The sequence below is a fragment of the Aspergillus tubingensis genome (genome assembly GCF_013340325.1).
Source record: "Aspergillus tubingensis WU-2223L DNA, scaffold_15, whole genome shotgun sequence".
In the NCBI taxonomy this organism is placed as follows: domain Eukaryota; kingdom Fungi; phylum Ascomycota; class Eurotiomycetes; order Eurotiales; family Aspergillaceae; genus Aspergillus; species Aspergillus tubingensis.
The window spans coordinates 1,499,898-1,523,567 of NW_023336289.1; the positions used below are offsets into that span (position 1 = coordinate 1,499,898).

The 23,670-nt window shown below is 51.2% G+C and overlaps 10 protein-coding genes and 1 non-coding gene across 11 annotated transcripts; 6 read left to right on the forward strand and 5 right to left on the reverse strand.

Annotated features, from left to right (window-relative positions):
* Positions 1–177: 177 nt before the first annotated feature.
* Positions 178–1,581, reverse strand: AtWU_11328 (FAD/NAD(P)-binding domain-containing protein; the record flags this gene model as incomplete). Its single annotated transcript, XM_035506428.1, has 4 exons — positions 178–545; positions 596–950; positions 1,021–1,218; positions 1,273–1,581. The coding sequence occupies 4 exons, from the start codon at positions 1,579–1,581 to the stop codon at positions 178–180; spliced, it is 1,230 nt and encodes a 409-aa protein (XP_035362321.1).
* Positions 1,582–1,923: 342 nt separating this feature from the next.
* On the forward strand, positions 1,924–3,684 carry AtWU_11329 (allantoate permease; the record flags this gene model as incomplete). The annotated part of the gene is made up of 7 exons (XM_035506429.1): positions 1,924–2,079; positions 2,136–2,244; positions 2,295–2,444; positions 2,498–3,171; positions 3,220–3,285; positions 3,348–3,433; positions 3,489–3,684. 7 exons carry the CDS (start codon positions 1,924–1,926, stop codon positions 3,682–3,684), a joined length of 1,437 nt encoding a protein of 478 aa, XP_035362322.1.
* Positions 3,685–3,846: 162 nt separating this feature from the next.
* On the forward strand, positions 3,847–5,021 carry AtWU_11330 (MFS general substrate transporter; the record flags this gene model as incomplete). The annotated part of the gene is made up of 3 exons (XM_035506430.1): positions 3,847–4,341; positions 4,404–4,623; positions 4,681–5,021. 3 exons carry the CDS (start codon positions 3,847–3,849, stop codon positions 5,019–5,021), a joined length of 1,056 nt encoding a protein of 351 aa, XP_035362323.1.
* A 535-nt stretch (positions 5,022–5,556) lies between these two features.
* Positions 5,557–7,227, reverse strand: AtWU_11331 (gag-like protein; the record flags this gene model as incomplete). The annotated part of the gene is made up of 1 exon (XM_035506431.1): positions 5,557–7,227. One exon carries the CDS (start codon positions 7,225–7,227, stop codon positions 5,557–5,559), a length of 1,671 nt encoding a protein of 556 aa, XP_035362324.1.
* A 780-nt stretch (positions 7,228–8,007) lies between these two features.
* On the forward strand, positions 8,008–9,115 carry AtWU_11332 (uncharacterized protein; the record flags this gene model as incomplete). Its single annotated transcript, XM_035506432.1, has 4 exons — positions 8,008–8,037; positions 8,388–8,431; positions 8,482–8,851; positions 8,912–9,115. 4 exons carry the CDS (start codon positions 8,008–8,010, stop codon positions 9,113–9,115), a joined length of 648 nt encoding a protein of 215 aa, XP_035362325.1.
* Positions 9,116–10,098: 983 nt separating this feature from the next.
* Positions 10,099–10,230, forward strand: AtWU_t268. Its single transcript has 2 exons — positions 10,099–10,136; positions 10,195–10,230. It is a non-coding gene; the product is annotated as a tRNA-Sec (tRNA).
* Positions 10,231–12,050: 1,820 nt separating this feature from the next.
* Positions 12,051–13,132, forward strand: AtWU_11333 (lipase family protein; the record flags this gene model as incomplete). Its single annotated transcript, XM_035506433.1, has 4 exons — positions 12,051–12,138; positions 12,191–12,356; positions 12,414–12,750; positions 12,827–13,132. 4 exons carry the CDS (start codon positions 12,051–12,053, stop codon positions 13,130–13,132), a joined length of 897 nt encoding a protein of 298 aa, XP_035362326.1.
* A 1,598-nt stretch (positions 13,133–14,730) lies between these two features.
* On the reverse strand, positions 14,731–15,569 carry AtWU_11334 (rhamnogalacturonan acetylesterase RgaE; the record flags this gene model as incomplete). The annotated part of the gene is made up of 2 exons (XM_035506434.1): positions 14,731–15,401; positions 15,455–15,569. 2 exons carry the CDS (start codon positions 15,567–15,569, stop codon positions 14,731–14,733), a joined length of 786 nt encoding a protein of 261 aa, XP_035362327.1.
* A 553-nt stretch (positions 15,570–16,122) lies between these two features.
* On the reverse strand, positions 16,123–17,570 carry AtWU_11335 (FAD-dependent oxidoreductase; the record flags this gene model as incomplete). The annotated part of the gene is made up of 2 exons (XM_035506435.1): positions 16,123–17,164; positions 17,233–17,570. The coding sequence occupies 2 exons, from the start codon at positions 17,568–17,570 to the stop codon at positions 16,123–16,125; spliced, it is 1,380 nt and encodes a 459-aa protein (XP_035362328.1).
* A 1,352-nt stretch (positions 17,571–18,922) lies between these two features.
* On the forward strand, positions 18,923–19,462 carry AtWU_11336 (uncharacterized protein; the record flags this gene model as incomplete). Its single annotated transcript, XM_035506436.1, has 1 exon — positions 18,923–19,462. The coding sequence occupies one exon, from the start codon at positions 18,923–18,925 to the stop codon at positions 19,460–19,462; it is 540 nt and encodes a 179-aa protein (XP_035362329.1).
* A 482-nt stretch (positions 19,463–19,944) lies between these two features.
* Positions 19,945–22,443, reverse strand: AtWU_11337 (isochorismatase family protein family; the record flags this gene model as incomplete). Its single annotated transcript, XM_035506437.1, has 1 exon — positions 19,945–22,443. The coding sequence occupies one exon, from the start codon at positions 22,441–22,443 to the stop codon at positions 19,945–19,947; it is 2,499 nt and encodes an 832-aa protein (XP_035362330.1).
* Between the last annotated feature and the right edge of the window lie 1,227 nt (positions 22,444–23,670).

Below are 23,670 nucleotides of genomic sequence, written 5' to 3' on the forward strand. Positions count from 1 at the left end.
GCCCCGCGCTAGATCTATGATCGAGATACGTGATTCCGCGTCAGTATACTTCCACGAAAACCTTCTGCAAGAATTTCAATACTTCGTAAAGCAGCATAAACAGCATCATGTTGCGGGTCAACTCCTCATAAGAAACTACTTATATACACACAGCCACCTAAACACCAGATCTACTATCTATTGGGTCTTCAGCTCTTCCAAATGCGTTCGCATATTATATCCACACACCTCCTCAATAGTCAACTTCCCCGGTCGATCTGTCGACGAGCTCCATCCAATGCGCTCGCTCAGGTCCTCGCGTGCGCGAAAACTCGCCTCTTGGACTTTCGTGGCTCGTGGTTTCCGCAGCCGCTCGTACAGCTGTAGACCCTCTGCGACACTATATTCTTCCCGGAACGTGCGGTGGAAAATTAATCCCAACGCGCCGGCGTCCTCAAAGGCCATACACGAACCCTGCGACTGATCGGGCATCATGGGATGGGCGGCATCACCAAGTAGGCATACTTTGCCTTTGGCCCAGTAGGGGTATGGTTGGTGACGGTACACTATCGATCATCAGCAGAGTGAAATCAAACACAGGGGGTGGGGATCCTACAGCGCCACATCTTAATATCCTCCGCATTCATCATCAACAGCTTCATGCGTTCATCCAGTCCCGGGAAAGTATCGACCAGCTGCTCCGGAGTAGCCGCGATATTCCAGCCATCGCCACGCAAGTTGTTGTACTCTGCCGGATAGAAACAATAGCAGCTCACGACTTCGCCGTTACTGCAAGGTGACATGACGATTTTGTTAATTCCAAATCCACCCCAGTATTCGATCGCCTCATTGTCGATGTAGTCGTCTAGCCCGAGGCTGCGGAGTTTGTCGGCGCTGATAATGCAGCGATAGCAGCATGAGGTCGACATCGTAAATTCCGGGGTGATCCCCATTTCAAGTCGGCTTTGGGACTGTATTATGTTTATGTTAATATGAAATAAGGCTTATTCAATAACTAGGAAATGGGGTAGGAATAGTTACGCGAATACCATCCGCGGCGACGATAAGGTCTGCCGACGCCGTCTCGCCATTATCGAACACAATGCGCCCGGCCTCTGCGTCTAGCGATACGGCCTTGTGATTGACCTTCAGTGTGCAAGGGGTGCCTTCGCCTGGCTCGTCAAAAGCAGACTTGAGTAGTTGTTGGTGGATGTCAATGCGGTGGAAGTTGTTGTATTCCTGAGAACCACGTCAATGACAGGTCGGAGAGTGAAGAATGAATCCCAGACTGACCGTTCCAAACTTGGCTTTGTAGTCCCCCAAACCATATTCATTCTGTATTGTCCCAGTCTCCCAGTCATGCATAATAAGTTTCTTCAAGACCACCGGTTTCGCAGCCTTGACATCGACACCCCATTGCTCGAGGAATCGGGATCCATTGGAAGCTGCGCTCAAGGAAGCGCCCACTTCGCCAGCAAAATCGTATCTCTCGTAGACGGTGATTCGATGGCCTTGGCGACGTAAAGCCACGGCTGCGCTCAGGCCGCCTAGACCGGCGCCGATGATGGCAATGTCGAGGGGAGAGTCGGTGCGCGAGGGCATTCTGTACGGTTTGACGAATCGACAATTAATATGATTTTGGCTTTCTCTGCATTCCAGCTTCAGGTTCGAATATTTGTTTATATACCTATCCGGCGCCTTCCTATGGTCTATGTTGTTCGGACACACATCCGATCCACTTATCGTGCATCCGACGGGGCTCGTATCTATGCGACGGGTGCAGCAGTAGTGCAGCTTATCGCACCAGTCGCCCCAGCCAGTGACAGGGGACATTGTAGCCCTCACTGTGTACAGGAACAACCTCTTTAAGACAGCCCATCATGCCATTCTGCCGCTTCTCGACGGCCTTCTGATGGAACATGCCATCCCTGCTGCACAAGCACTATGTCTGATACCAAAGAGGAAAAGCTGGCCACTATCGACTATGGCCTTGGCGATCTGCACGATGATTCGGCACTGTTGGGTCGGATCGATTGGCGAATACTGCCGATTATGTTCTTGACGTACTTTTTGCAGTTTCTGGATAAGGTGGCCTTGAATGTATGTCCCGATCTTCATCTAATGACTTGTACGGATGCCGATGCTAATGGTGGCAGTACGCTAATGTCATGGGCATGCAAGATGATCTTGGGATGAAGGGCAATGACTTCTCCTGGTTGGCTACAGGATTCTTCATTGCTTATGCCGTGGCCGAAATCCCTCAGGGTACGTTCCATTTATTCAACTGCCATGTTCATGTCACTGATTGTAGATAGGGTTCTTACTCCAACGATACCCCATCACCAAAGTCCTCGGATTCAACATCCTCTGCTGGGGAGTGCTCCTCTGCTGCTCTGCCGCAGCCCAGAATTTTGCAGGCATGATGTCTCTGCGAGTGCTTCTTGGCACACTAGAAGCTGTGATCGGTGCGATTTATACTATCTATCTTCTATACCCATTGCTAATACTCCACATACAGCCCCCGCCCTAACCATGTACACAAGCATGTGGTACACCCGGGCCGAATCCACCCCTCGCTATGGCCTCTGGTACTGCGGACTCGGCACCGGGCAGATCATCGGCGGATTAATATCCTTCGCGGCGCAGCATGCACCGGCGTCGATGTCATTCCACGGCTGGCGGATAATGTTTGTAGTGATTGGAGCAGTAAACGTCCTCGTAGCGCTTCTCGTCCTGTTCGTTCTACCCGACACACTATCTGAAGCGCGCTTCCTGAGCACATCCGAGAAGGTTCGCGTGGAGGAGCGCCTCCGACAAGACCAGGCTGGTGTGGGCGAGAAGATCTTTCGCGCGATCTCGCTGCTCGAGGCATTTGCGGATCTCCAGACTGTGCTCTTGGTGCTTTTGACTATTCTCATCACTATACCCAGTGGAGTCATCACGACGTTCTCATCCATTTTGATTAAGGACTTTGGATATGACTCGAAGGAGAGTGCGCTGCTTAATATGCCTTCTGGGGTGGTTAGCATCGTTGCTACTATGGCGTCTACGATGGCCATTGCGCGGGGATATTCGCGCTGGCTGGCGATTAATGTTCTCCTGATCCCTACTTTGCTTGGGGCGTGTCTGATGTCTTTTCTGCCGTCGTCGAATCAGGGGGGTTGTTTGGCGGGAATATACCTTGTGAACACGGTAGGTTGCTCCAGACGTGAAAAGAAGGTTATACACTGACTGTAATAGACTGTCGCACCGCTAGCATTGATTTTCGCGTGGACTGGTGCGAACTACAAGGGGTATACCATGAAGGTAAAAGGACCATACGAGTTTCGAATTAATGCAAGCAGCAGCTAACATGAACTGCCGCATAGGTAGCAGGAAGTACGCTCGTCTCGGCCGGGTTCAGCATCGCCAACATTATAGGGCCGCAGACGTTTCAATCCCGCGACGCTCCAGGGTATGCATATCCCTGAACTGTCACATTCATTCAATATTCTTACTTATCTGAACAGGTACATCCCCGCCAAGATCACGATCGTCGCCGTCAACGCTGGCGCAATCATCATTTCCACCATGCTGCGGGTGGTCTACGGCCGTCGGAACGCGCGGGCTAACCGCTTAGGCCGGGCAGCGGAGAGTCGCATGGAAGAACGGCTGCGGAGCGAGGGCGATGATGAGGGGGTAGTCGATTTTCGATATGTGTACTAGGTAGTAGTTTAGAACCGCTGAGTCTAATCTATGCGACGGCTCCACTCGAGTAGAAATCTCAATTTACTAAACAATGTATATAAACCACCGTATCCATATCTACTACACTCAACCCTACCCATATCCTCTACAGCTATTCACACTAATACTACCATCACCAAAATGCTAACTCTCATAACCGGCGCCAACGGCTTCATAGCAACCCATTGCATCGTCACACTCCTCCGCGCAGGCCACTCCATCCGAGGCACCGTGCGCAGCGCGGAAAAAGCCACAGCGACGCTTTCCGCCCTCCACGCCGCAGGAATCCCCCACCTTGAGACATCCCTGGACCTCGTGGTCGTTCCCGACCCCACAGACCTAGCGCAGTTTCTCCCCGCAGCGGCAGACTGCGACGCTATCTTGCACCTTGCGTCGGCATTCACCTATGATGCGGAGCCGGGGCAGTTTGAGGAGCGGTTGCTTCGTCCGGCAATACAGGGGACGAGTGTTGCATGTGAGGCTGCGCATCAGTGTGAGAGTGTGAAGAAGTTGGTGATAATGTCGTCGTTTGCGGCGGTTTATGATGCGGCGTTGGGATTGCAGCCTGGGAAGGTTTATACGGAGGAGGATTGGAGTCCGCTGGGGTTTGAGGAGGGGAGAGATACTGAAAATGTGGTGAGTTTGTGTTTTTATGTGTTCGTGATGATCGTTGGTTGCTGACACGGGGGTGAATGTAGGCTGTGGCGTACCGCGCGTCCAAGGTCCTAGCGGAGCGCACTGCGTGGACATACATCAAGGAGAATGAGGTGGACTTTCAGCTTGTCACACTTTGTCCTGGGATGGTGTTCGGGAAGATGATACATCCGATTCCGTCGCTGGAGTATCTGAACGCCAGTAATAGGATTGTGTGGGACGTAGCGAAGGGCGGGAGTGAAATTCCGCCGACAAAGGCACCCGGTAAGTGAATACTCTGTAAAAGCAACGTAGTAGGTCAAGTAACTAACGAATTACTAGTCTGGGTAGATGTGCAGGATCTAGCAGAGACATGCCTGCGCGCGTTGACGGTCGATCTACCCTCCCATCAGCGGTTTCTGGTCACGGAGGGCCCGTACGATACGCAGGAGATTGTGGATGTGGTGAGAGAGAATATTCCTGCTGCTTCGAGACGGGTTGCAGTTGGAAGTCCGGGAACGAGAATTAGAGATACGCATTACTCGTGCGATTCAGGAAAGGTGAAGAGGGTGTTGGGAGTGCGATTTCGAGGGTTGAAGGAGTCGATTGTTCCTTTGGTGGAGCAGTTGTATACTATGGAGGAGGGGGAGAGGAAAGATGGTCTGTCTGCTGCGGTACTCTAGTAGTACTATCCTTCCATATATATATATTCATCTTCAACGTGATAGACTTATATGAGGAAATACGGTTATGCTTTACCTCCATAAGACTTAAACGAGCAAAGGTCCCTCATCCTCGCGCGAGAAATACTACTACTATGCATAGAGTTGGTTGACTTTGCCACACCTACGAGCAATATGTTTGAGCCTTCTATATGCTACGATCAGAGTTCATATGTACTTGATTGGGCTTCACTAGTCACGGTTAAATGATTATGGTTGAATTCGTAACTTCTAGAAGATATGATTAGGCTTGAGTCGTAGGACATAGCACAAAGTAATAGTATCCTCTAAGATCTACTGTAGTGATTGAATATAGAACCATCGTGTAACAATTGGACTTGGGTATTGATAATACATCAACTTCGCTTTCCTAAATCATTTTCTAGTGCGCGTTGCCGAGACAGGCAGTTACGGTGCTCCGCTGTCCGCTTTCATCGGCGCAAAACAGCCATTTGCTAAGTCTCCTTAGGAATCGGTATTAGATTGTGCTGCGATATTAGTTGGTTTGTTCCTGTTGTCGTGGAGTGCGAGGTGAAGGCTCAGCGGCTGGCTCGGCATCAGACGCAGATGACTGCTGCGCAGGATCCCAGTTGTAGATACACGGCTCCGATTCAGTTTCTGAATGTTCTGGTTCTGATGGATAGTCGTCCTCAAAGGGATACTCTGACCCTGGAGGGTATTTGGTAGGGTCTAAGGCTTGGGGTTTGTTCATCGTCTGCTGATTCAACGTGCCCAGTGGGCTTCTGAGGGTGGCCTGTATGCCCGCGGTTTGCTGTGGAGGGGTAACAGGGGGTTTCTTAGAATCGACAGGCAAGGACGTGCTGACAGGTAGGTCGGCATTAGCAGCCTTGCCGCAGTTGCACTTCTTTCGTTTTCTGGGTCTTTCTGTGCTAATGTTGCAATTTGCGTTAATAGGCACGTTTGAGTCAGGCGGCAGAATTCGCTCATTGGGTTTCGGCGTAGCCTGCTCTCCGGCTGAGGGCACTGTAGCTGGTTTTACGGCCGGCTTTGGATAAGGGCTGGCCATGTGCTTCTGTAAGAACTTGATCCTATCGTGGGCAAGCCTCAGCGCTCTGCAGGACGTATCTTGGGAGGCGTGTGGACCTTGACAATTGGCGCAAAAGAGGTTGGCTGTGTTCCGACACTTTACCGGTTTGTGACTGTCCCCACAATAAGGACAACGTCTGGAAGAGTTGCAGTTGCGCCGGGAGTGCCCGAACATCTGACAATTGGGGCACTGAAAAAGACGGTAATGCTCGTCAAACTTTTGCGTTCTCAATGGAATACAATTCAGATATAGGGTGCCTTCCTGTAAGAAGGCACTTGCATGTTCCGGTCGGTCAAAACTGACGATCAGCGAACTTTTGAGAGGCAGTGGCAGAGTATTGCCGGTCAACCAATCCACGTAGGATACGTAAGCATTCGGCACTTGTGGATTCTGAAGCATAATCTGTCGAGCAGCCATTCCACTGCTCAGGGCCTGGCTGGTGAACCAATCTGCCGGGACGTCGTGGACCAAAATGGACCAGGATTTCCTGAGAATTCGGGCGTATCGCCCCAGTCTGAGGTGAGATATCCACTCGTTGCTGTACGCTACCAGGGCATCAGTATCCTTGCGGCTTGACGTATGTATTTCAAGGTCGCCTGATGGAAGTACTTGGGCTGAGCAGATCCGCACATATCGCTGCGCTTGCAGGACCGCATGTTGCACTTCGTGTATGATGGACGCATCCTGTATACCCCGATATGGGGGCGCGACTTTGTCTTTCTCCCAGTGAATGCGAATCTGGTTCTCATTGTTGGGGTGATTCAGAGGGTCTCTATCCGGAGTGCTGGTGGCGGTTGCCGGGACTTTATTCGAGCCTGTATCATTCTGAGGCGGCCAATCCAAATTCAAATAGTTTGTAATGTATTTCCCCATTTCGTCACACGCGCCGAAAGCTTCAAGGCCTGATTCCCAGCCGGTATAGCAAGCTTCTAGCAGCTCAGTCATTGTTTTTTCCACTTTCTCGGCAAAAGCTCCAACCTCTGATGCTTGCAAAACCAACCTAGGGTGGTCTCTGGCGTGCGATGCCATGGCCTTGCAGTGCCCGCGATGGAGGTTCACTACGTCGACAAGTTTATAGTTGGATGTATCCGGAAGTGGCGGCCATTTTAGTCGAGGCATTTCAGTTCACTGGACTTCAAGATGGTGACAGTTTTGTGGTTTGCGCTGAACTATAGAGACAGGCGTGGAGTACGGAGAGAGCAACGAGATAATAAAGGGCAAAAAGTTGAGCCTCAGACACGTCGGGTGGAGTTCAGGTGACGCGACTGGAAATTAAGAAAGGGATCTGCGTAGTCCCCTACTCTCATACTATCTAGTACGTACTGTGTACACCCCAGTCAGGGGCGCAGAGACCATGATTAGTGAGTCTCGTGCTGAGGGTTTAGTGTGTTTGATGAAAGACACATCAGATAGATCCAGATGTGATACATCCTGTCACAAGCTGGCGGTCGGCACTGTGAATTTCGGATGTTGGAGCGGTTTCTAATTACTGGAGATGAAAGCCACCATCTTAACTCCGTACTATTTACTCGTAATGCTGTAGACTGGACAAGAACGCAAGGAAGTGACATTTGCGGCCGCGTTGCTATTTTTGATCCTGGTTCAAGGGATGCGTCGAGACAAACTGATACCGGTCGCTTCTCGGTGTCAAAGGGTATTCTTGGAATGTGAGGACGGCGCCAAATGGTGATGACCCGGCGCTAGTACTTCCCTAAGTGACGTGTCATTTAGCAGCTGAAGTCTTTTGGTTGGAAGAGACATTTATTGTTGTTCAACCTCCTACTATCTCTAGCCTGCCCAGGACTGCGAGCGAAACTTCTACTGAACTTTCTCCGCCTACCAAAGCATCTCCACCCTATATCTCTACCTTGGCATTCCTACCAGTAAACCTCTTTCATCATGCCTGCCACCGGCTACCAGGGTTACAAAGTACGGGCCCTATCTTGACCCTTCGGGCATATGGCATCCCTACTCAGGAGATCTCTACCAATACGTTTGTCCCTCTGCGTATTATCCACAGGAATTTGTCAAGCGAGCGAAAGAGTGGGAATATTATCCGCAGGAAGATTTTCGCATTTAAAGGGAATATGTAGACGATGGCAAACGGTCCGGTCGTTCCAAGGGGAGTCCTAATGTCTCGGGCACGTTGATTGTCCTGCCCAGCTCTCTCGGGAAACAACCTCGTCTTATCATCAAGACCAATAGATATTCTCCGTTTGTGCTCCTCCTTCTGGGCCCCTCCATCTCGTAACAGGGACTGACACTCCACGGTTGTCCAGGTAATCCGCCACCTGAAGGCTATCATGATCTTGTTCCTGCTACTGTGAGCCCGTCCATCAGCTTTGTCGGCTAGGTTCGTCGTGATATTGAAAGGCATGGAAGCGACGGCAAGCATGTAATGTTCTTCGTTGACCTGAACGTGTATTCGGGGAACTTTCATGATTGTCCTGCAGAGTACACCCACTTTACCATCGCGGTTGACATGCCACCTGGTCCTCGCTGGCAGAACTTCAGGATCGCACGACTCACCGGTACGGTGTTTGTATCCGGGGAGATGGTCGGTTACTACAAGTATTATGGAAGATTCATTCCGTGTGTGATGCTCCAGAATATATCTCTCATAACTCCTTCGATTCGCGAGGATACGCGGCTTTTACCTAGAAAGAGACGTGCTCTCGGTGAGCCGTACATGATGCATTACAGCATTCCTACCTCTACCGCCGACGACACTGCCTTCCCAGAGGTATGGCCATCAAAGCCGAAAACACCTTTCATTGCCACGGATACTAACTGCAAAATGCAGCCACCCTCCCAGTCCGTCTCTACACTCGTTCCTCAGTCACCCTCACCTGGGCCGCCTGATTTACCGGGTTCGCCCTCAACGATTGAAGAGAGCGACGAAGGGGACGAAGGTGGAGATAGCGAAGACGGTGAAGGTGGAGAGGATGGCGAAGATAGCGAAGATAGCAAAGATAGCGAAGATGACGAAGATGAAGAGAAAGAGTAAAAGGTTAAGAGAGCAGCAGGAGGAGAATGAAGAGAAGTTGAAGAATGAAAAGAGGAAGAGAGAGAATGAGAATGAGAACATGGAATACATGGAGAACACAGAAGATTAACTGAAACAACAAGTGACTAAGTGCATTTTGTCACAGCGACTAGCCTGAGCCGAGCGCAATGAGGAGAGGAACCAGTTGAAGCGCAGGGCATCCTCCAGTTAACTATAATGGGGCCAATATGTTGTAGATTCTGTTTTTGATACCTTTTGGCGTTGCCATACTCTTTTGCGATATTTTTAGTGCAAGCACATTATCGCGTAGTGATTCTACACTTGCGGTGTGGTATACGAGGATCTTTAAGGACGTGCCATACGTCCTGCCAGAGTTATGGCGCTTATAGCGTTTCCCTTTCAACCCTTGTGGCACGCACCTATCGTTTACGACTGAAGGATTCAAACGATTTCCATCTCCGGTTTCATAGGAGACGTCAAGCAGATTGCTCTCTTGACTGATTTTTTCTTCTTCTTCTTGTTCTTCTTCTTCTTCTTCTTCTTCTTCCCTTCGTGACGGGGTATGAATCGCTAGCCCGATCTCCGTTTCTGAGTATTGAGATGATTCTATTCCACAGCCCTGGGGAGCGTGACCCTTCCAGAGACTTGTTTCAGGGTCCTTTAAGCTGTATTGATGCGCTACATGGAAACGGAGTGTTCGGTTTCGTCCGGGTTGATTATATATAAAGTACTACTGGTCAGAGCAGATTGAAGCTACAGTTCGAAGACCTGCAGCGAGGGTTCAGCATGGGTTTCAGGCACACAACACTGTACCTTAAGTGTGGTGCAGAATCTGACACTTCTGACCTCTCGTCATGCGAAATCGGAGTTAGGACATCTTTTCAAGGGTGTGAGTCCGAGAGTAAAAAGATACAATGCTTTGTGCAGGTCAGGACTGCGATGCCATATATGTATTAAACTGTCAGCCGGCTTTTCAACGAGTAGTCTCGGTGGCGCAATTGGTAAGCTTGCCCTTCATCAAATTCATCCAATCAATCAGTTACTAATTCATCAATAAAGGTTAGCGCGTACGACTGTTAATCGTGAGGTTGAGAGTTCGATCCTCTCCCGGGACGTATCTTTTTTGCTTTTTTCTTCTTGGTTCCCGCTTCTTCTTCACCGCACCACACGTTCGGGGTTATTCCGTCATATTATGCTTTTAGGTTGCTAATCTTGGAGCCGTGGCGTGCAATGGCTTGTCAGAGCCGTTATTGGTGGGCTAGGTGAAACCTTTTTGCCTACAAAGGTCCGAATTTCACCATCCCAACTGTTGTTTGTTGGGTTGGGCAATCCCGAGTCAGCCACAACCGCCCTAGTCCAATCGCTTTATTGTCCGTCAAGGTTGGCAGTCCGTGTTGAAGTGGATGAAACAACCTGATGAGCCTAATTTATGGTGGAAGGTCAGATTCGAAGGAGGATCACTCCTGGTCCCATTCCGTGAGAATAAAACACCCTTGATCGTTAGTGCTCAGTGGCCCACAATAGATACTTCGGATCCTCATCCAACGCATGGGGAAATTGCAGGAGCCATCCATATCCATTCTGAACCGAACAAACAATCCTGCTCATGACCGAGCCACTATTCTGTAGCCGTCCTAGTAATTAACGTCTCGGTCATGAACCACCTGCCTTGAGTCTTTCTGGAATTCCGGAGTAGAGTATGTTCCTGACCTGAGCAGACCACGTGTCCAGAACACCAGCCCTTGCGAAGTCTCATCTCAAGATGACTTTTCCTGAGCTCAATGGCCCCCACTGTTTGCTTATCACAGCACACAGGGCTGGTGCAGGGGTCAAGAGATCCTCGACATCCTTTGAACAGATGGTCCGGTGAAATTGGGAAAGCCTTAGGCCCCGACGGTCAAGCGCGTAAATCCGGGCGTTTATTGTTGACGGCAAGGGGTCAGTCATTCAGCAGCCGAACTCTATCTCCATCACCACCGCTGCAACTCTCACCTCATCCCTTCGCTGTCTTCACATGTCAGTCCGTCTGTCAAGGAAGCTCATCGGAGACCGTCGTCCATCCGACCAGCCGATAAGGCTGCAGTTCTATGCTAGATAACATGCAACAACGCAGTCGCTGTCCTCATGCTATCTAGTTCTTGCAGTCGCAGGATTCACGCCCCTGTACGATTATGCATCAAACTAACCCTGTCACCTGTCTGACTACCGAGCTCCTGCAGGCACGCTAGCCTGGTCATCCGAAATCACACCCACTTCTTCACCCGAACTAAGCTTTTAACCTCCTATTTACGGCCCCTTCTCTGGTTAAACCTAGTTTCATTTGTACCCCTATTGTGATTGGCGGAAGCAGACGGATCAATATATGGCCCCCGCTTGTTAAGCCCAACTCAGCCAGGCGCAGGTGGGGTTGAATACAGAGTAGCGGTAGGGGCTTTCTAGAAACATTGCGGGTCGTGGACTTTTTACGTCCAGTTTTGTCCGGCACACGCGGCCGAGCGCATGGCGGCACTCTGCAAATGTCTGTTCTCTCCCTGCGTGACTGAGAGCCAGAGGGTCATTGGTTCCTTAGCCCCTTGCAGCCTGACATGCCAGCACGGATTCCTCACGACCATGGCACGCCCCGGCCCAGACATGCCTGTTGATTGGCTGTTTATAGAGCACATGGGGGCTAAATCCTGGCTTTTCCTTTCGCAGCGCCAGGAGCGTTAGTCACAATTGCTTTTGCTTGCGACTCTCCTATTACCAGTCGGTGTACCGAGTCTAATTCATTTCGAATACCCTCTCGGAGACGTTGGTGACAACGATGGGCCGTTGGCAGCCGTCGGATCCCCAGTTCATTTGATCTATAAAGGGGGCCACGCCACCATAGGTAAATCTTTAGAAAGTCGCAGATCTTTCCCAAGAGTATCAAGCGCTGTACTACCTGGCTCTCAAGATGTTCTTCCGCAGGGAATTCGGGGCTGTCGCAGCCCTATCTGTTCTGGCCTATGCTGCTCCCGCACCTGCTCCGATGCAGCGTAGAGGTAACACTCTCCAATACATCTTGTGGACCGTGAACCCACTAACCTTGCTCAGACATCTCATCTACCGTCTTGGACAACATCGACCTCTTCGCCCAATACAGTGCAGCAGCTTACTGCTCCTCAAACATCGAGTCCACCGGCACGACTCTGACCTGCGATGTAGGCAACTGCCCTCTCGTCGAGGCAGCCGGTGCCACGACTATTGATGAGTTTGACGAGTAAGCCAAGCCATCTCAACGTCTTCTCCTACTTGTCAGCAGCTCACACTCCCCTAGCAGCAGCAGCTACGGCGACCCGACTGGGTTCATCGCCGTTGACCCGACAAACGAGTTAATCGTTCTGGCTCTCCGGGGTAGTTCCGACATCTCCAACTGGATTGCCGACTTGGACTTCGGCCTCACCTCTGTAAGTAGCATCTGTGACGGCTGCGAGATGCACAAGGGCTTCTACGAGGCCTGGGAAGTCATCGCCGACACCATCACATCCAAGGTGGAGGCTGCTGTCTCCAGCTATCCGGACTACTCCATCGTGTTCACCGGACACAGCTACGGCGCTGCATTGGCGGCCATTGCGGCCACTGTGCTCCGCAACGCCGGATACACTCTTGACCTGGTAGCCTACCCCCACAACACTCTATCCATCTTCCGTGCCGTTATCCTTCAGAATAATCAACTAACACGATGGACAGTACAACTTCGGCCAACCCCGCATCGGCAACCTCGCCTTAGCCGACTACATCACCGATCAAAACATGGGCAGCAACTACCGCGTCACGCACACCGACGACATCGTGCCCAAGCTTCCTCCCAAGCTGCTGGGCTACCACCACTTCAGCCCGGAGTACTGGATCACCAGCGGCAACGATGTGACGGTGACTACGTCGGACGTGACTGAAGTTGTGGGGGTGGATTCGACGGACGGGAATGACGGCACCCTGCTTGACAGTACGACTGCTCATAGATGGTATACAATTTACATTAGTGAGTGCTCGTAGAGCATTGCTGGAGCAGTGCCGCGGTCATGTGGACTGGATATAGTTAAGACGGAATGAATTTGTACATAGTTTTTATTTAGTAACCGGCGAAGTACATATGCTAGCCTGATCATGAAACTGATCGTGAGGCATTTTTTGACGTGTGTGAGTCTTAAGAATGTAGACTAATGATGGTGAGAGCAGCAGTAGCACCGAAGAATCCCCGACCCGTCCGTTCATCCCACTCCAACTTCAAGTTCAGTTTGAACTGATTAGATTAACTTTCCTTCTCCCCCACTGATAATCCCAAGAACGTTTTCTACTGACCGGGACAGTCTCTGCACGGCTCGTTCCACCATCCTGTGGCGTAATAGAATTACATAAAACTCACCACCACGGGAAAAGCGCGTCCATGTCAACCACGAATCAACTCATCTACTTGAATCACGCGGGATATATAGATAACTCTTTACGGTAGTATTTTGAGCAATCTATTTTACTACCAGGAGCTTGGCCAACCTTAGCCCGATTAGAAGCGGAGTAGTTAGTTACTTATCAAGTTGATTAGATTATTAGCGTAACGGTTGCCAAGATCGTAAAAAACATAGGGTAGTCTACCACCACCCCAAGGAAAATAGTTTCCCCACCACCAGCACCTTTTCTGACGTGATTGTACTATACTATAATATGTATCACTACTCACTAATTATCGGGCATACTATCTCCGCTTACTGTACTTCACATGTGAAAGAGGGGTGTTTGCGACCGGGGAAACTAATTGGGGAATCAATGTCCGGGATATCCGACGGGGATCTGCGCTCTGCTTGCTCTGTTTTGAGTTGGGGCAGGGAGATATGAGAGGGTGGAGATGAGGTCATTCATGGCTTCACATGTTTCTGACATTATCTCGGGTTGCTCGTTGATAAGGCAATATGCAGGAGGCTACTCAGTATGGGTATCACGCTATGAAGGTATGCGTGATGGGATAGTAATTAATCCTGCCCTAACTGAAAGAGCAGCTGCTCCGAGCTTTGCTCGCTCCACCGAAAGCTACTATTGCTTAGTTGGTTAGTGAGTGGATTTCCTGATAAGGTAGAGAAGTACTAGTAGATTACTTAGTGCTACTATTCTCGATGAACAGATTGTGTTGTCTCATTTCGATGTTATTTAGTATTTATCAGGAAACATTTTTCTGACTTGCAATGGGGACGGACACCTTTTATATAGCACAGTGCTAGGTCCAAATGGCCTTTGTCATGTGGTGGTGCACATGAGATTATAATGGCTTCATCTCTTCTTTTCTCTCACTACGGTGTACTAAAGTAGGCCCCCGGTTAAGGAAGGTGCGGAAAGGTGAAGGATACCATTCAATGCAAATTTGGTCAATGGGTAGTATTGGGTATCTATTTGTGATTTTTCCCTTCACCTAGGTAGGATAGCTTCTGAGACATATATCATTGTGTTGTAGTAGTGCTAATGTCAGAACTCAGCATGAACAGTTCACTACCATGTCCAGCCATGATTCCACAAGGGGAGTTACAATGTGATCCCTAACTCTTGACTCAATCGCCAATACTTTGCCCTAGTAGCTATCCTCGACACATGTCGTAGCACCACATCTACTCATCCAAACACTCATACTCATCCAACTCCAAATCATCCGTCACCAACTCATCCGCCAGACTCAACTTCCCACAAACAACCCCCCTCAAGAACGCCTTAGCAACGACATTCGCCCCGGACGCACTGGTATGCGTATGATCGATTGGAAAATACGCATCCACGGTATCCGCCCCCAACGCCTCATATACCTGATCCGTGTAATCAAAATGATTCACGTACGACGTGTCCGCCGTATCTGCGGCGATCTCCGCGTACCCGACGAACCGTGGCGGGTCATTCACGAAAGTGCCCGTCTCCCAAGGGTTATTGGGCGTCTGTGAGGAGATGATTACGGTTGCACCGATCTTCTTAAACGTGTTGGAGGCGTTCTCGATGTACGCGGGGAAGGTGAGGATGGTTTCGTTGACGCCATCGTATTCCGAATAGCATACTTCGGAGCCCGTGCCGGAACAGTCGGTACGGCCGTTGTCGCTGGTTGAGCTGAGCGTGCCACCGTCGTTGTGGCCGAACTCGATGATCACATAGTCGCCTGCTTCAAGCGTGCTGGCGATGTCGTCGAAGCGGCCTTCGCGCGTGTAGGACCGAGCGCTGCGCCCGGCTACGGCTTGGTTGGAGACGGTGATGCCGCTTGAGCTGCTCAGGTATTGAGCGACGTAGTCACCCCAGCCTGATTGATTGATTGTTAGTTAAAAGAAGCGGTGATGGGTAGGAGGGAGGTACCAGCTGTGTCGGAGCCACCACCACCGCTGGCCATGGTAGAGTCCCCCGCCAGGTAGATGGTTGTGGCGAGGGAGGCTGGAAGAAAAGTCAAGATGGGGAGGCTGGAGACCTTCATTGTGGTTGGTTATCTCATAGACTAAGGTGGGTGATTGAATTCGTCTGAAGATCACAGTGCTTGCAGAGTAGGGTTGATATGAAGCGCCAGCGCTTGACGAGCGCATCCATCCATACGTGGAAAAAAGTGTAATATCGGGCTTTGATGCACCGAGACTTGTCCGAGTCATCCCGTCTGCAGCAGCCATGGAAACGGAGCTGAAGTGGTATGTCCGTGATCTGCAGGGACGAGATCGACATGAGTTGTGTGATTGTTTTAACTGCAGGATGCGGAGTGGGTGAGGGGAACTGGTCAGCTGGATCCCCGCATCTGACACGCAGCAAAACCCGTCACAATTGTCCACACATATTGCTGCGTCTGTGATTCCATAGGAAAATTTCCCTGTTCGGAGAAATCGTCAGGGCGCAAAGTGAATAGGCCGCTGGGCAACTGCTCTCGCAAGAGGGGCTCTATGTAGGTTGACATCATGCGTTGGCAAAGCCATGGGGATAATTCAGTGAAGAGAGGAGGTTCTCATTAAGGTATAGAATCACGCAACACCAAATCCATGTGTTCAACACGCTAGCTCCTGGTCTATCGCTGGCAACGGGTGATCCCATTTTACGGCCCCCAAGAACGGCTCCGTAGCAGGGGCGTACCCCAGCACAGGGCACTGCTTTATCGCACGTGCGCCCAGAAAGTTGATCAGAAATCCTTCAACGACCTCCCACGACAGGATGTACCGCGATGCAAGGAAGTACAGCGTGTTGGCCCACGCATGCAACCGCGTTGTCCTCGCAGATTGTCCCGCATCCGAACGAACTGGCCCGGCGCGTTCTTCTTTATATCCGTCGAATATCTGACCGAGCGTGACAGCGTCTAGCGATCCACCCGCTGCGCTCTGCAGCGCCTTGTACAAACCGTTGCACAGTACCACCACGTCCTTGATGCCATTATTGAAACCCAGTCCAGCGTTCGGGGTGTATTTATGGCATGCGTCTCCTGCGAGAACAATCCGTCCCCACCCCCAGTGCTGGAGAATGCCTTCCTCCAGATTGGCCATGCCCAAGGTGAACCGCTCCGTGTACACGTCTCTCACCTTCAAAGTATCGGTTATAGGGAAATCGGCAAACCGTGCCGCCATTGCCTCAATATCTTCCGTCGTGTAATCTACCCGATCGGATGTTGGCTGTGGCAAGCGCTCGTAAAGGAAGATCCATCCACGATCGCGCCCGGAGAGGTACATGACCGAATAGTCCTTGCTTTGGGTTTCAGTGGCATGCCCGACGTCAGTCCTTCGGGGAAAGCTGCACCACAAGCATTTGTACTCGGCTTTGAAGGGTTTTGCGGCATCCCAGCTGCGTGTGGGGTCCGTGGCCAGGGCGAGTTGGCGCATCAACTGCCGGGTTTTGCTGTGAACGCCGTCGGCTCCAAGGACCATAGATCCTTCGAACGAGGTCCCATCAGCGCAGGTGGCTCGAACCCCGGTGTCGCTTGACTCGATATCGCTGACTCTTTTACTGAATAGGTATTTTGCCTTGGCCTTGTCCGGAAGCAGATTGTATAGGGTCTGGATCAAGTGTGCGCGATGGAACGCGACCGGGGCGATGCCATGACTGTCAGTGTCAGTATTCCGCAGGCATCAGCGAGCGAGCTGGCAGATAAAGCGTAACGCAGTACATACTTTTTCCGCATGATTTGGAAGGGATTGGTATTGCGGAATACCTGTCCCTCTCGTGTATACGCCTGGACCTGGCGAAGTTCCGCACCAATGGCTAATACTTGGTCGAGCAGACCTAGCTGGTGCATAATTCGCAGAGATGGGGCCCCAAGGACCAGACTGGCACCTTGATCGTGGAGTACCGAGTCTCGGCGTTCGAGCACGACAAAGTCGATGCCAGCGCGGGCGAGTGCATGCGCCGCAGTAAGGCCGACCGGGCCACCGCCCACGACAATAACCTTGAAAGGAGAGACGGACATAATAAAGCCAGAGGAAAAGAACCGATTTTTGTCTTGATTCATGGGGAGAAGTGGCCAGGAACGTGGACATCTGTGGAATTCATATACGGACTACCAGGATGTCGGATCGGCTCTCGTCAATTCCGGACACCCAGACATGGCTACGTAAGGTCCATCCGCTTGGCTCGGGAGATAGCGGCTGGTGCTGGAATACTAGACATATGGGGAGCAGACAACCTACAAGTCAGGGAAGTGTAACATGGCAACATATGGTGGGCCTGGGAGGTATAGGGATTCGCGATTGGGCCGAGAGTCAATCAGATCATCACAGATGGGACGGGCTTCTGATAGAATCCACCATCGGGCTGAATCTCCATTGGTGGAGGAGTGGATGTCAGGACTCAGGAGGTTGACCCATTGGCGCAATGATCGGCCGGCAATTTGGGAAATGTGTACATGCAGAGTATTATTCTCGAGCTGGTGTGGCCTCTCATCGCCAAGGTCAACTGGAGTCTCCGCGACTGTTCTGAATTATAATCGGGCGTGAAAGGAGCGACTCCAGACGGTCGGCCATTCTGTAAGCTGATTGCGAGTCAAGATGTCAAATTTCGGCACGACTGAGGAGGGAAAACGCATGAGAAGGAGCTGGCTCTGGTACCTATAGGGTACGTAGCTTGAAGCTCAAGGTTCAGAACGGGTCCGGGCCGCGAATGCTGGATAGTCTCTGTGGGGGTCTCTGTGCTTCTGCAAAGCCCGAAGCCCGCTGACTCATAGGACATAGCACAACTAACATTTAACTAACTGACCGATTCCAGGCAGTTGGGAGTCGGTGGTGGTGATAATGATTGGTGTAGTGGGGATGGACGGGAAACGGTCGTCTGTCAATTCAAAACTCGACTTTTGTGCAAAGAACATGAAGTATAAACAGGTCGGGGTACTAGTCGGATGATCCAGCATCCGTGGTCTAACCCAAAGTGGTTAGCTCAAGTAACTATTTGAATGTAAATGTACTGCCGTGTTCCGCTTAGTCATGAATCGAGGCCTGAATTGTCAGGCACTACTAGGATTGCTATGCAATGGAGAGATCTCACCAGAAGCAGAGATATCCTCAACAACAAAGACAGCCATACAAATATCCCGTATCAGATCAAAATCCTCACTACCTGTAGTATGCAGAAGGCTGCCAACAGTCGCTGTCGAGGCACATCAGATCACGCAGCCTACCAATATCATGGAGTATGGCACCTTCCACATCCTATCTCAGAAGAGAGTGTGCTCCTTCTTCATTTCCATATATGGAAAAATCGGACCTGAATACCACTGTTCCCTACACGAGCACCCTGTGAAGCTCTGGTATGTCTGATGGCCTATACCCCCTACCATCCCATCTCTCCCCTCTTCGATCCCCACCCAGAATGTCAACCGACATCAACTACAACGACCCCCTATCAGGAAATAACATCGATAACTTGATAGACCAAACCCTTTACTCCAAAGGCATACAGACCACTCTTCGTCATGAGACACCGCTGGTATTCTACTCCTCACCATTGTCCTGCCCCATATTGAACTCTACCCCATCACCACAAGCTGACATAGCGACGCAGATGAAGGTATATGGCATCAGATTCGACTTTACTCACCCAGAGGCCGATCGCGACTACATCGACAGCCCATATCAGTCACTCTTCATAGCTGTCAAAGCAGCCTTGGCACTTGCTAATACGGATGCCTTCACTCAAGTATTCTGCCTATGTGGAATCCATGAGGAACATTGCAAAGGCCCGTTTCCCCCAATCGAAATGGTCATGTTGGAGAATCGCTCGTCGGTCTACCATTTTCATGCCCATGGGAACCTCTCCCAGCGATTAGTTATTGTTCCGGAGATACTCTTGGACGGAGTGTTTGCAGAATCAAATGACGTTGATACACAGAGACAGCAGAGTCTTGAATGACCGGTAGGACTAGTCATGGCTTATCCTAGATTTATTCTCCCGTTGCTGGGACTTTATGAAGGAACTGATGAGAATACCTTTTTCTTCTTGATTGTGATACTTAGAGCAACCACAGCCTGTCTGAAGGTTCTTCCTCTTGCTGTCCCTCTCACACACCGTCAAAGGCTTGTGAGACGGTTACTGGGAGATACCATGAGCCAGCTCGATGGTCTAAAGCAGCACACTTATTACCCCGGCTCTTGAGTTGGTCTCTCCGCAGTTTAGATCGCTAGTGTAGAATTACCCATATTTGTATTATTTACATCAACACGATATTCACTAAACTGCGCTATGTAATAGGTATCGAACAAGTGCCCACCGGAATCTGCAGAGGATCCCGTTCCCCTGCCGACATATGATTAATTATACTTGTAGATGGTATCGTGCAAAAGAAAAGCAGCTCATTAGTCATGTCTCATAAGGCCACCATCCGCTGCCCATACTTAGTCCATCTCCTCCAACGCCGCCTTGACCAGCCCGCGCTTCTCCACCCGCTGATAGTACTGGCCTAGGTTTGGGTAGCGCTTGTCCGAGAGTAGTGTTGTCGACCGCGCAATTTCCCTCAGAACGGGCCACAGCGCGCAGTCATCAATGCTGAACCCAGCGCCGTCCAGGTAGGTCTGCCCGGTCAGGGCCTGTTCCCACCGCGTCAAATCGAACTCGCCAGATCCCTGGCGTTGTGAGTCGCGCCAACCGGCCAGAAGATCGTCGATAGCTGCCAGATGACTTCCCCCGCGTAGGGCATCAAGCTCTGGTCGCACGAGCTCTGCGGCGTGCTGCGCAAAGTGGGTCAAGATGGTGACGTCACCAGCTATCTGGGTTCCGTCAGCGGCAACATAAAGTGGCCGCACGTCGTTTTCTGGGGTGCGCGCAGACATTGATTCGGTTTCGTAGCGGATTCCATTCTCGCTCAGGCACAACCGCACCCGCAGATTAGCCACGGCATCCGGCCCAAGGATGAGCTTGGTTGTACCCGCCGTGACAAAATTGACCACGTCGAAACCGCTTCCATACACCTGCTCCCAATCGAACTCTGTCGCGTGGTTCTCTTCTCCGAATGCCCGGGTGATGCGCTCCGTCTCGCTTGCATCTCCATGAATTACTGGCTGTGCCTGCTCCTGCGACTTTGACACTGCGCCCTGGCCCCAAATGGTGTCGCCGGCTGGGTTAAGGAACGTGCCAATGTGACGGAAGGTCAGGGAAATGCGCTGCCCCTCGTATGCGCGCTCTTCCATCGACTTCTCCGCTTCCGGCCGCTTGTCCGGTCGGATACCGTGAAGCCACCGCCGGTTTGTTTCATCTCCAAGGATAAACAGGGATTCGTGGGGCATGGGAATACGTTGTGTCTGTCGGCCCGACTCTCCACCTTCTGCGGCACCCTTGGTACGGAGAATCATGACTCGCTGAGCACCGAGACTAACATTGCAGATTGAGGAACCTCGGACGATATCAAGGGTCTTGTCGGAATGCTCGGAGATTCGGTCTTGCCCATCCCGGTAGAGCTGAATGAGCGCATGGTTCAACGGGTGCCCAAGAATGCGCTCCACAATCGCGCGGACCTTGTTCACTGTGGCCGTGAAGGGTTGCAGTGGTGGCGACTCATCAGCCGGATGGCGATAGATAGGTATCGATCCGTCCTCTAATGCTTTGCCTTGCACCGCTACTAAACGGGGCACCTGGCCTGACAGATGATACATCTTCTGCCATGACACCTCCTCGCGGATCTTCTCGAAGGCCTCGGATGGTAAATCAAGATCATAGATGATACGGGAATCTCCCTCTCCGATCACGTCGCCCGGTCGGTATATGTCGGTTTTCTTGGACTTGCCGCTGCGTCGCTTGTCCGACCGAGACGCAGATTCTGTCTTTGCATCTGGCCGTTTTGAACGTCGTACTCGAGCGCGAACCTTCTTCTCCCCCGACCCACCGGGCGTCGCTCCACGAGCTGAATCCCCATATCGAGCACGTGAACGAGTCAAGGAAGCTAGCTCTTTCAGGTCTCCATCCTCGTTATCGGTGAACTCCGCCAAAATATCATCAATCCTGCGGCGTCGGCCGCCGCTTGATCCTGATTCCGGGCTCTCCTCCTTCGTCGTGGGGGAGGCGCTCGGTCTCACCTCTAGTTCATCCAAAACATTTTCGATACCGGCGGGAGTAACTGACTGCAACGGGCGCGGGCTTCCTTTGCGCGCAATCTCGTCTGTCTCCTCCCAGTCCAGCTCTTGAAATAATTCCTGAGTTGTAATACCATTGGCTCCGAAGATGTCAGCCATACGGCGCATCGCCTCCTCATGGCGCGTAAAACTGCGGAACCCGAGACAGTCTTCGATGAGTGTTACAGTGAAACCATGACGCACGGCATCAAGGGCTGTGGCGTAGACAGAGGTGTTGGACAGCGACCCACAGAGATATAATTGGGTGATAAATCTCGTGCGGAAGTACAGAATTAGGCCTTGATCCTGCAGGGCGGAGTATTCAAACTTGTCGACTAACATATCCGCCTCATTGTCAATGGCAGCCAGGATTGGGGCCGGAAATTGTGTGCCAGTTGATTGGGGAATACAGCATCGTGGAGAGTCGGTAGAGAGGAAGGCTTCTTCATCAACGGGTCCGGCACGATCGGCGGCGGAGGGATCGAATGCATCTTCGTCAGGAGTCTGCGTTCTGGTCTCTCGGTCCATGCGACCGAGCACGATGAGGTCCTGTGCGTCTGTCGGGCTGATCAAGGGCTGTCTTTCTTGGTAATGAGAACGCACCCACACCACCTCACCATTGCGCCGAAAGGCGGTCGCAAGCTGAGGCAAGAGATCGAGAAAATCGGCGGTGTTGGAGACGTGCAACGCGCCATTCGGTCGTACAAAATCATTCTGGAAGTCAAGCAAAAGAAGGGCCTTTCCGGTGGCGATCGCGGGTAGGTTGGTGAATTGGGCAAAGAAACTCATTGTCTGCACATGGTCATTCGGAGGCGGACAGGAGCGGGGGAATCGATGCGGTGTGGACGGCAGATCGACTGGGGAGACAGTCGGAGGCCAAGGTTAGGGGAGTGGACCAAAGTGCATGAGAATGAGCAAGGGGGGAATGATGAAGAAGGACGGGGATGAAAGGATGAAGAGGCAGCAGCGAGAGAAGAGCTGAGGAAGAAGTTGTGAAGCTGAAGATGTTGGGGGGAATTCGGGGATTGTTTGGCCTGTTTGCCGAGCAGCCTCAGGCAGCGGGGCCGAAACCGCAAACTCGTGACTGCTGCTCGGAACCCTTTTCCGCCGGCCGGCTTATCCCGCACTGTTCCCCGAACTCACCCTATACATTTAGGACACAATAGACGCTACTAAGTAACTATCGATCTCCAGAGTAGGATCTACACACCACTATTTATTTCCGGCCTGCTCTTGTGGCACTACTATTGACACATCAACCCTCCCTGTCCTTGGTCTCAAGTCTCAGTTTACTCCAGCCGGAACTCATGGCAGGTGATCTTTCAGCAAACGTCATACGTCAGCATCATCATCACAGCTGCTAAAAGTCGACCTCGGCTTATGTGAATAGTTTGATAGACTGACTACTAGTTAAACAGTGAGTATTACGTCATTCAAGATGGCGTTTCGTCCGGAGTCTTCCATCCCCATCAGTCCAAGCACATCCTCACTACATCCACCTGGATCTGCGGTTATAAGCTTGTGGAGAAAACGCATGCAGAACCATCACCTTGTACTATTTAGACAAGTGCAAATGTATGAATTATAGACCGGGCCCTCTATATGTACGCGATGGAGGCGTATGCCAGTGAATTGGGAAGGTGGTCTGATCTTACCCGTGCTTATCATAACTGGCTAGATAGTGCAACCCTATCTGGAACCACTTACATCTAGCACTTCATGCTCATTGTGGGATACGCCGGTAAGTACTTCATTAATTTCCGGTTTTGAAAGGGCTATGGATTCGGGGGCCTAGTGAAGATCCACCTCCTATTTAATCCCTCAACTAACGAACGTCATCATTGGAAACTGGGATACCGATAGCTGACTGGCCACTGGAAAAATCATATCTATCCATCCCGGCAGGGATCTTGTTCGCGGGCTTACTTTACTGTTCTGAAGAAAGTCAAAGCAAGGGGCTATGGTGGAAAATATACCCAAGTTACACGACCTGGGAATGAACATGTGCTGTGTGAC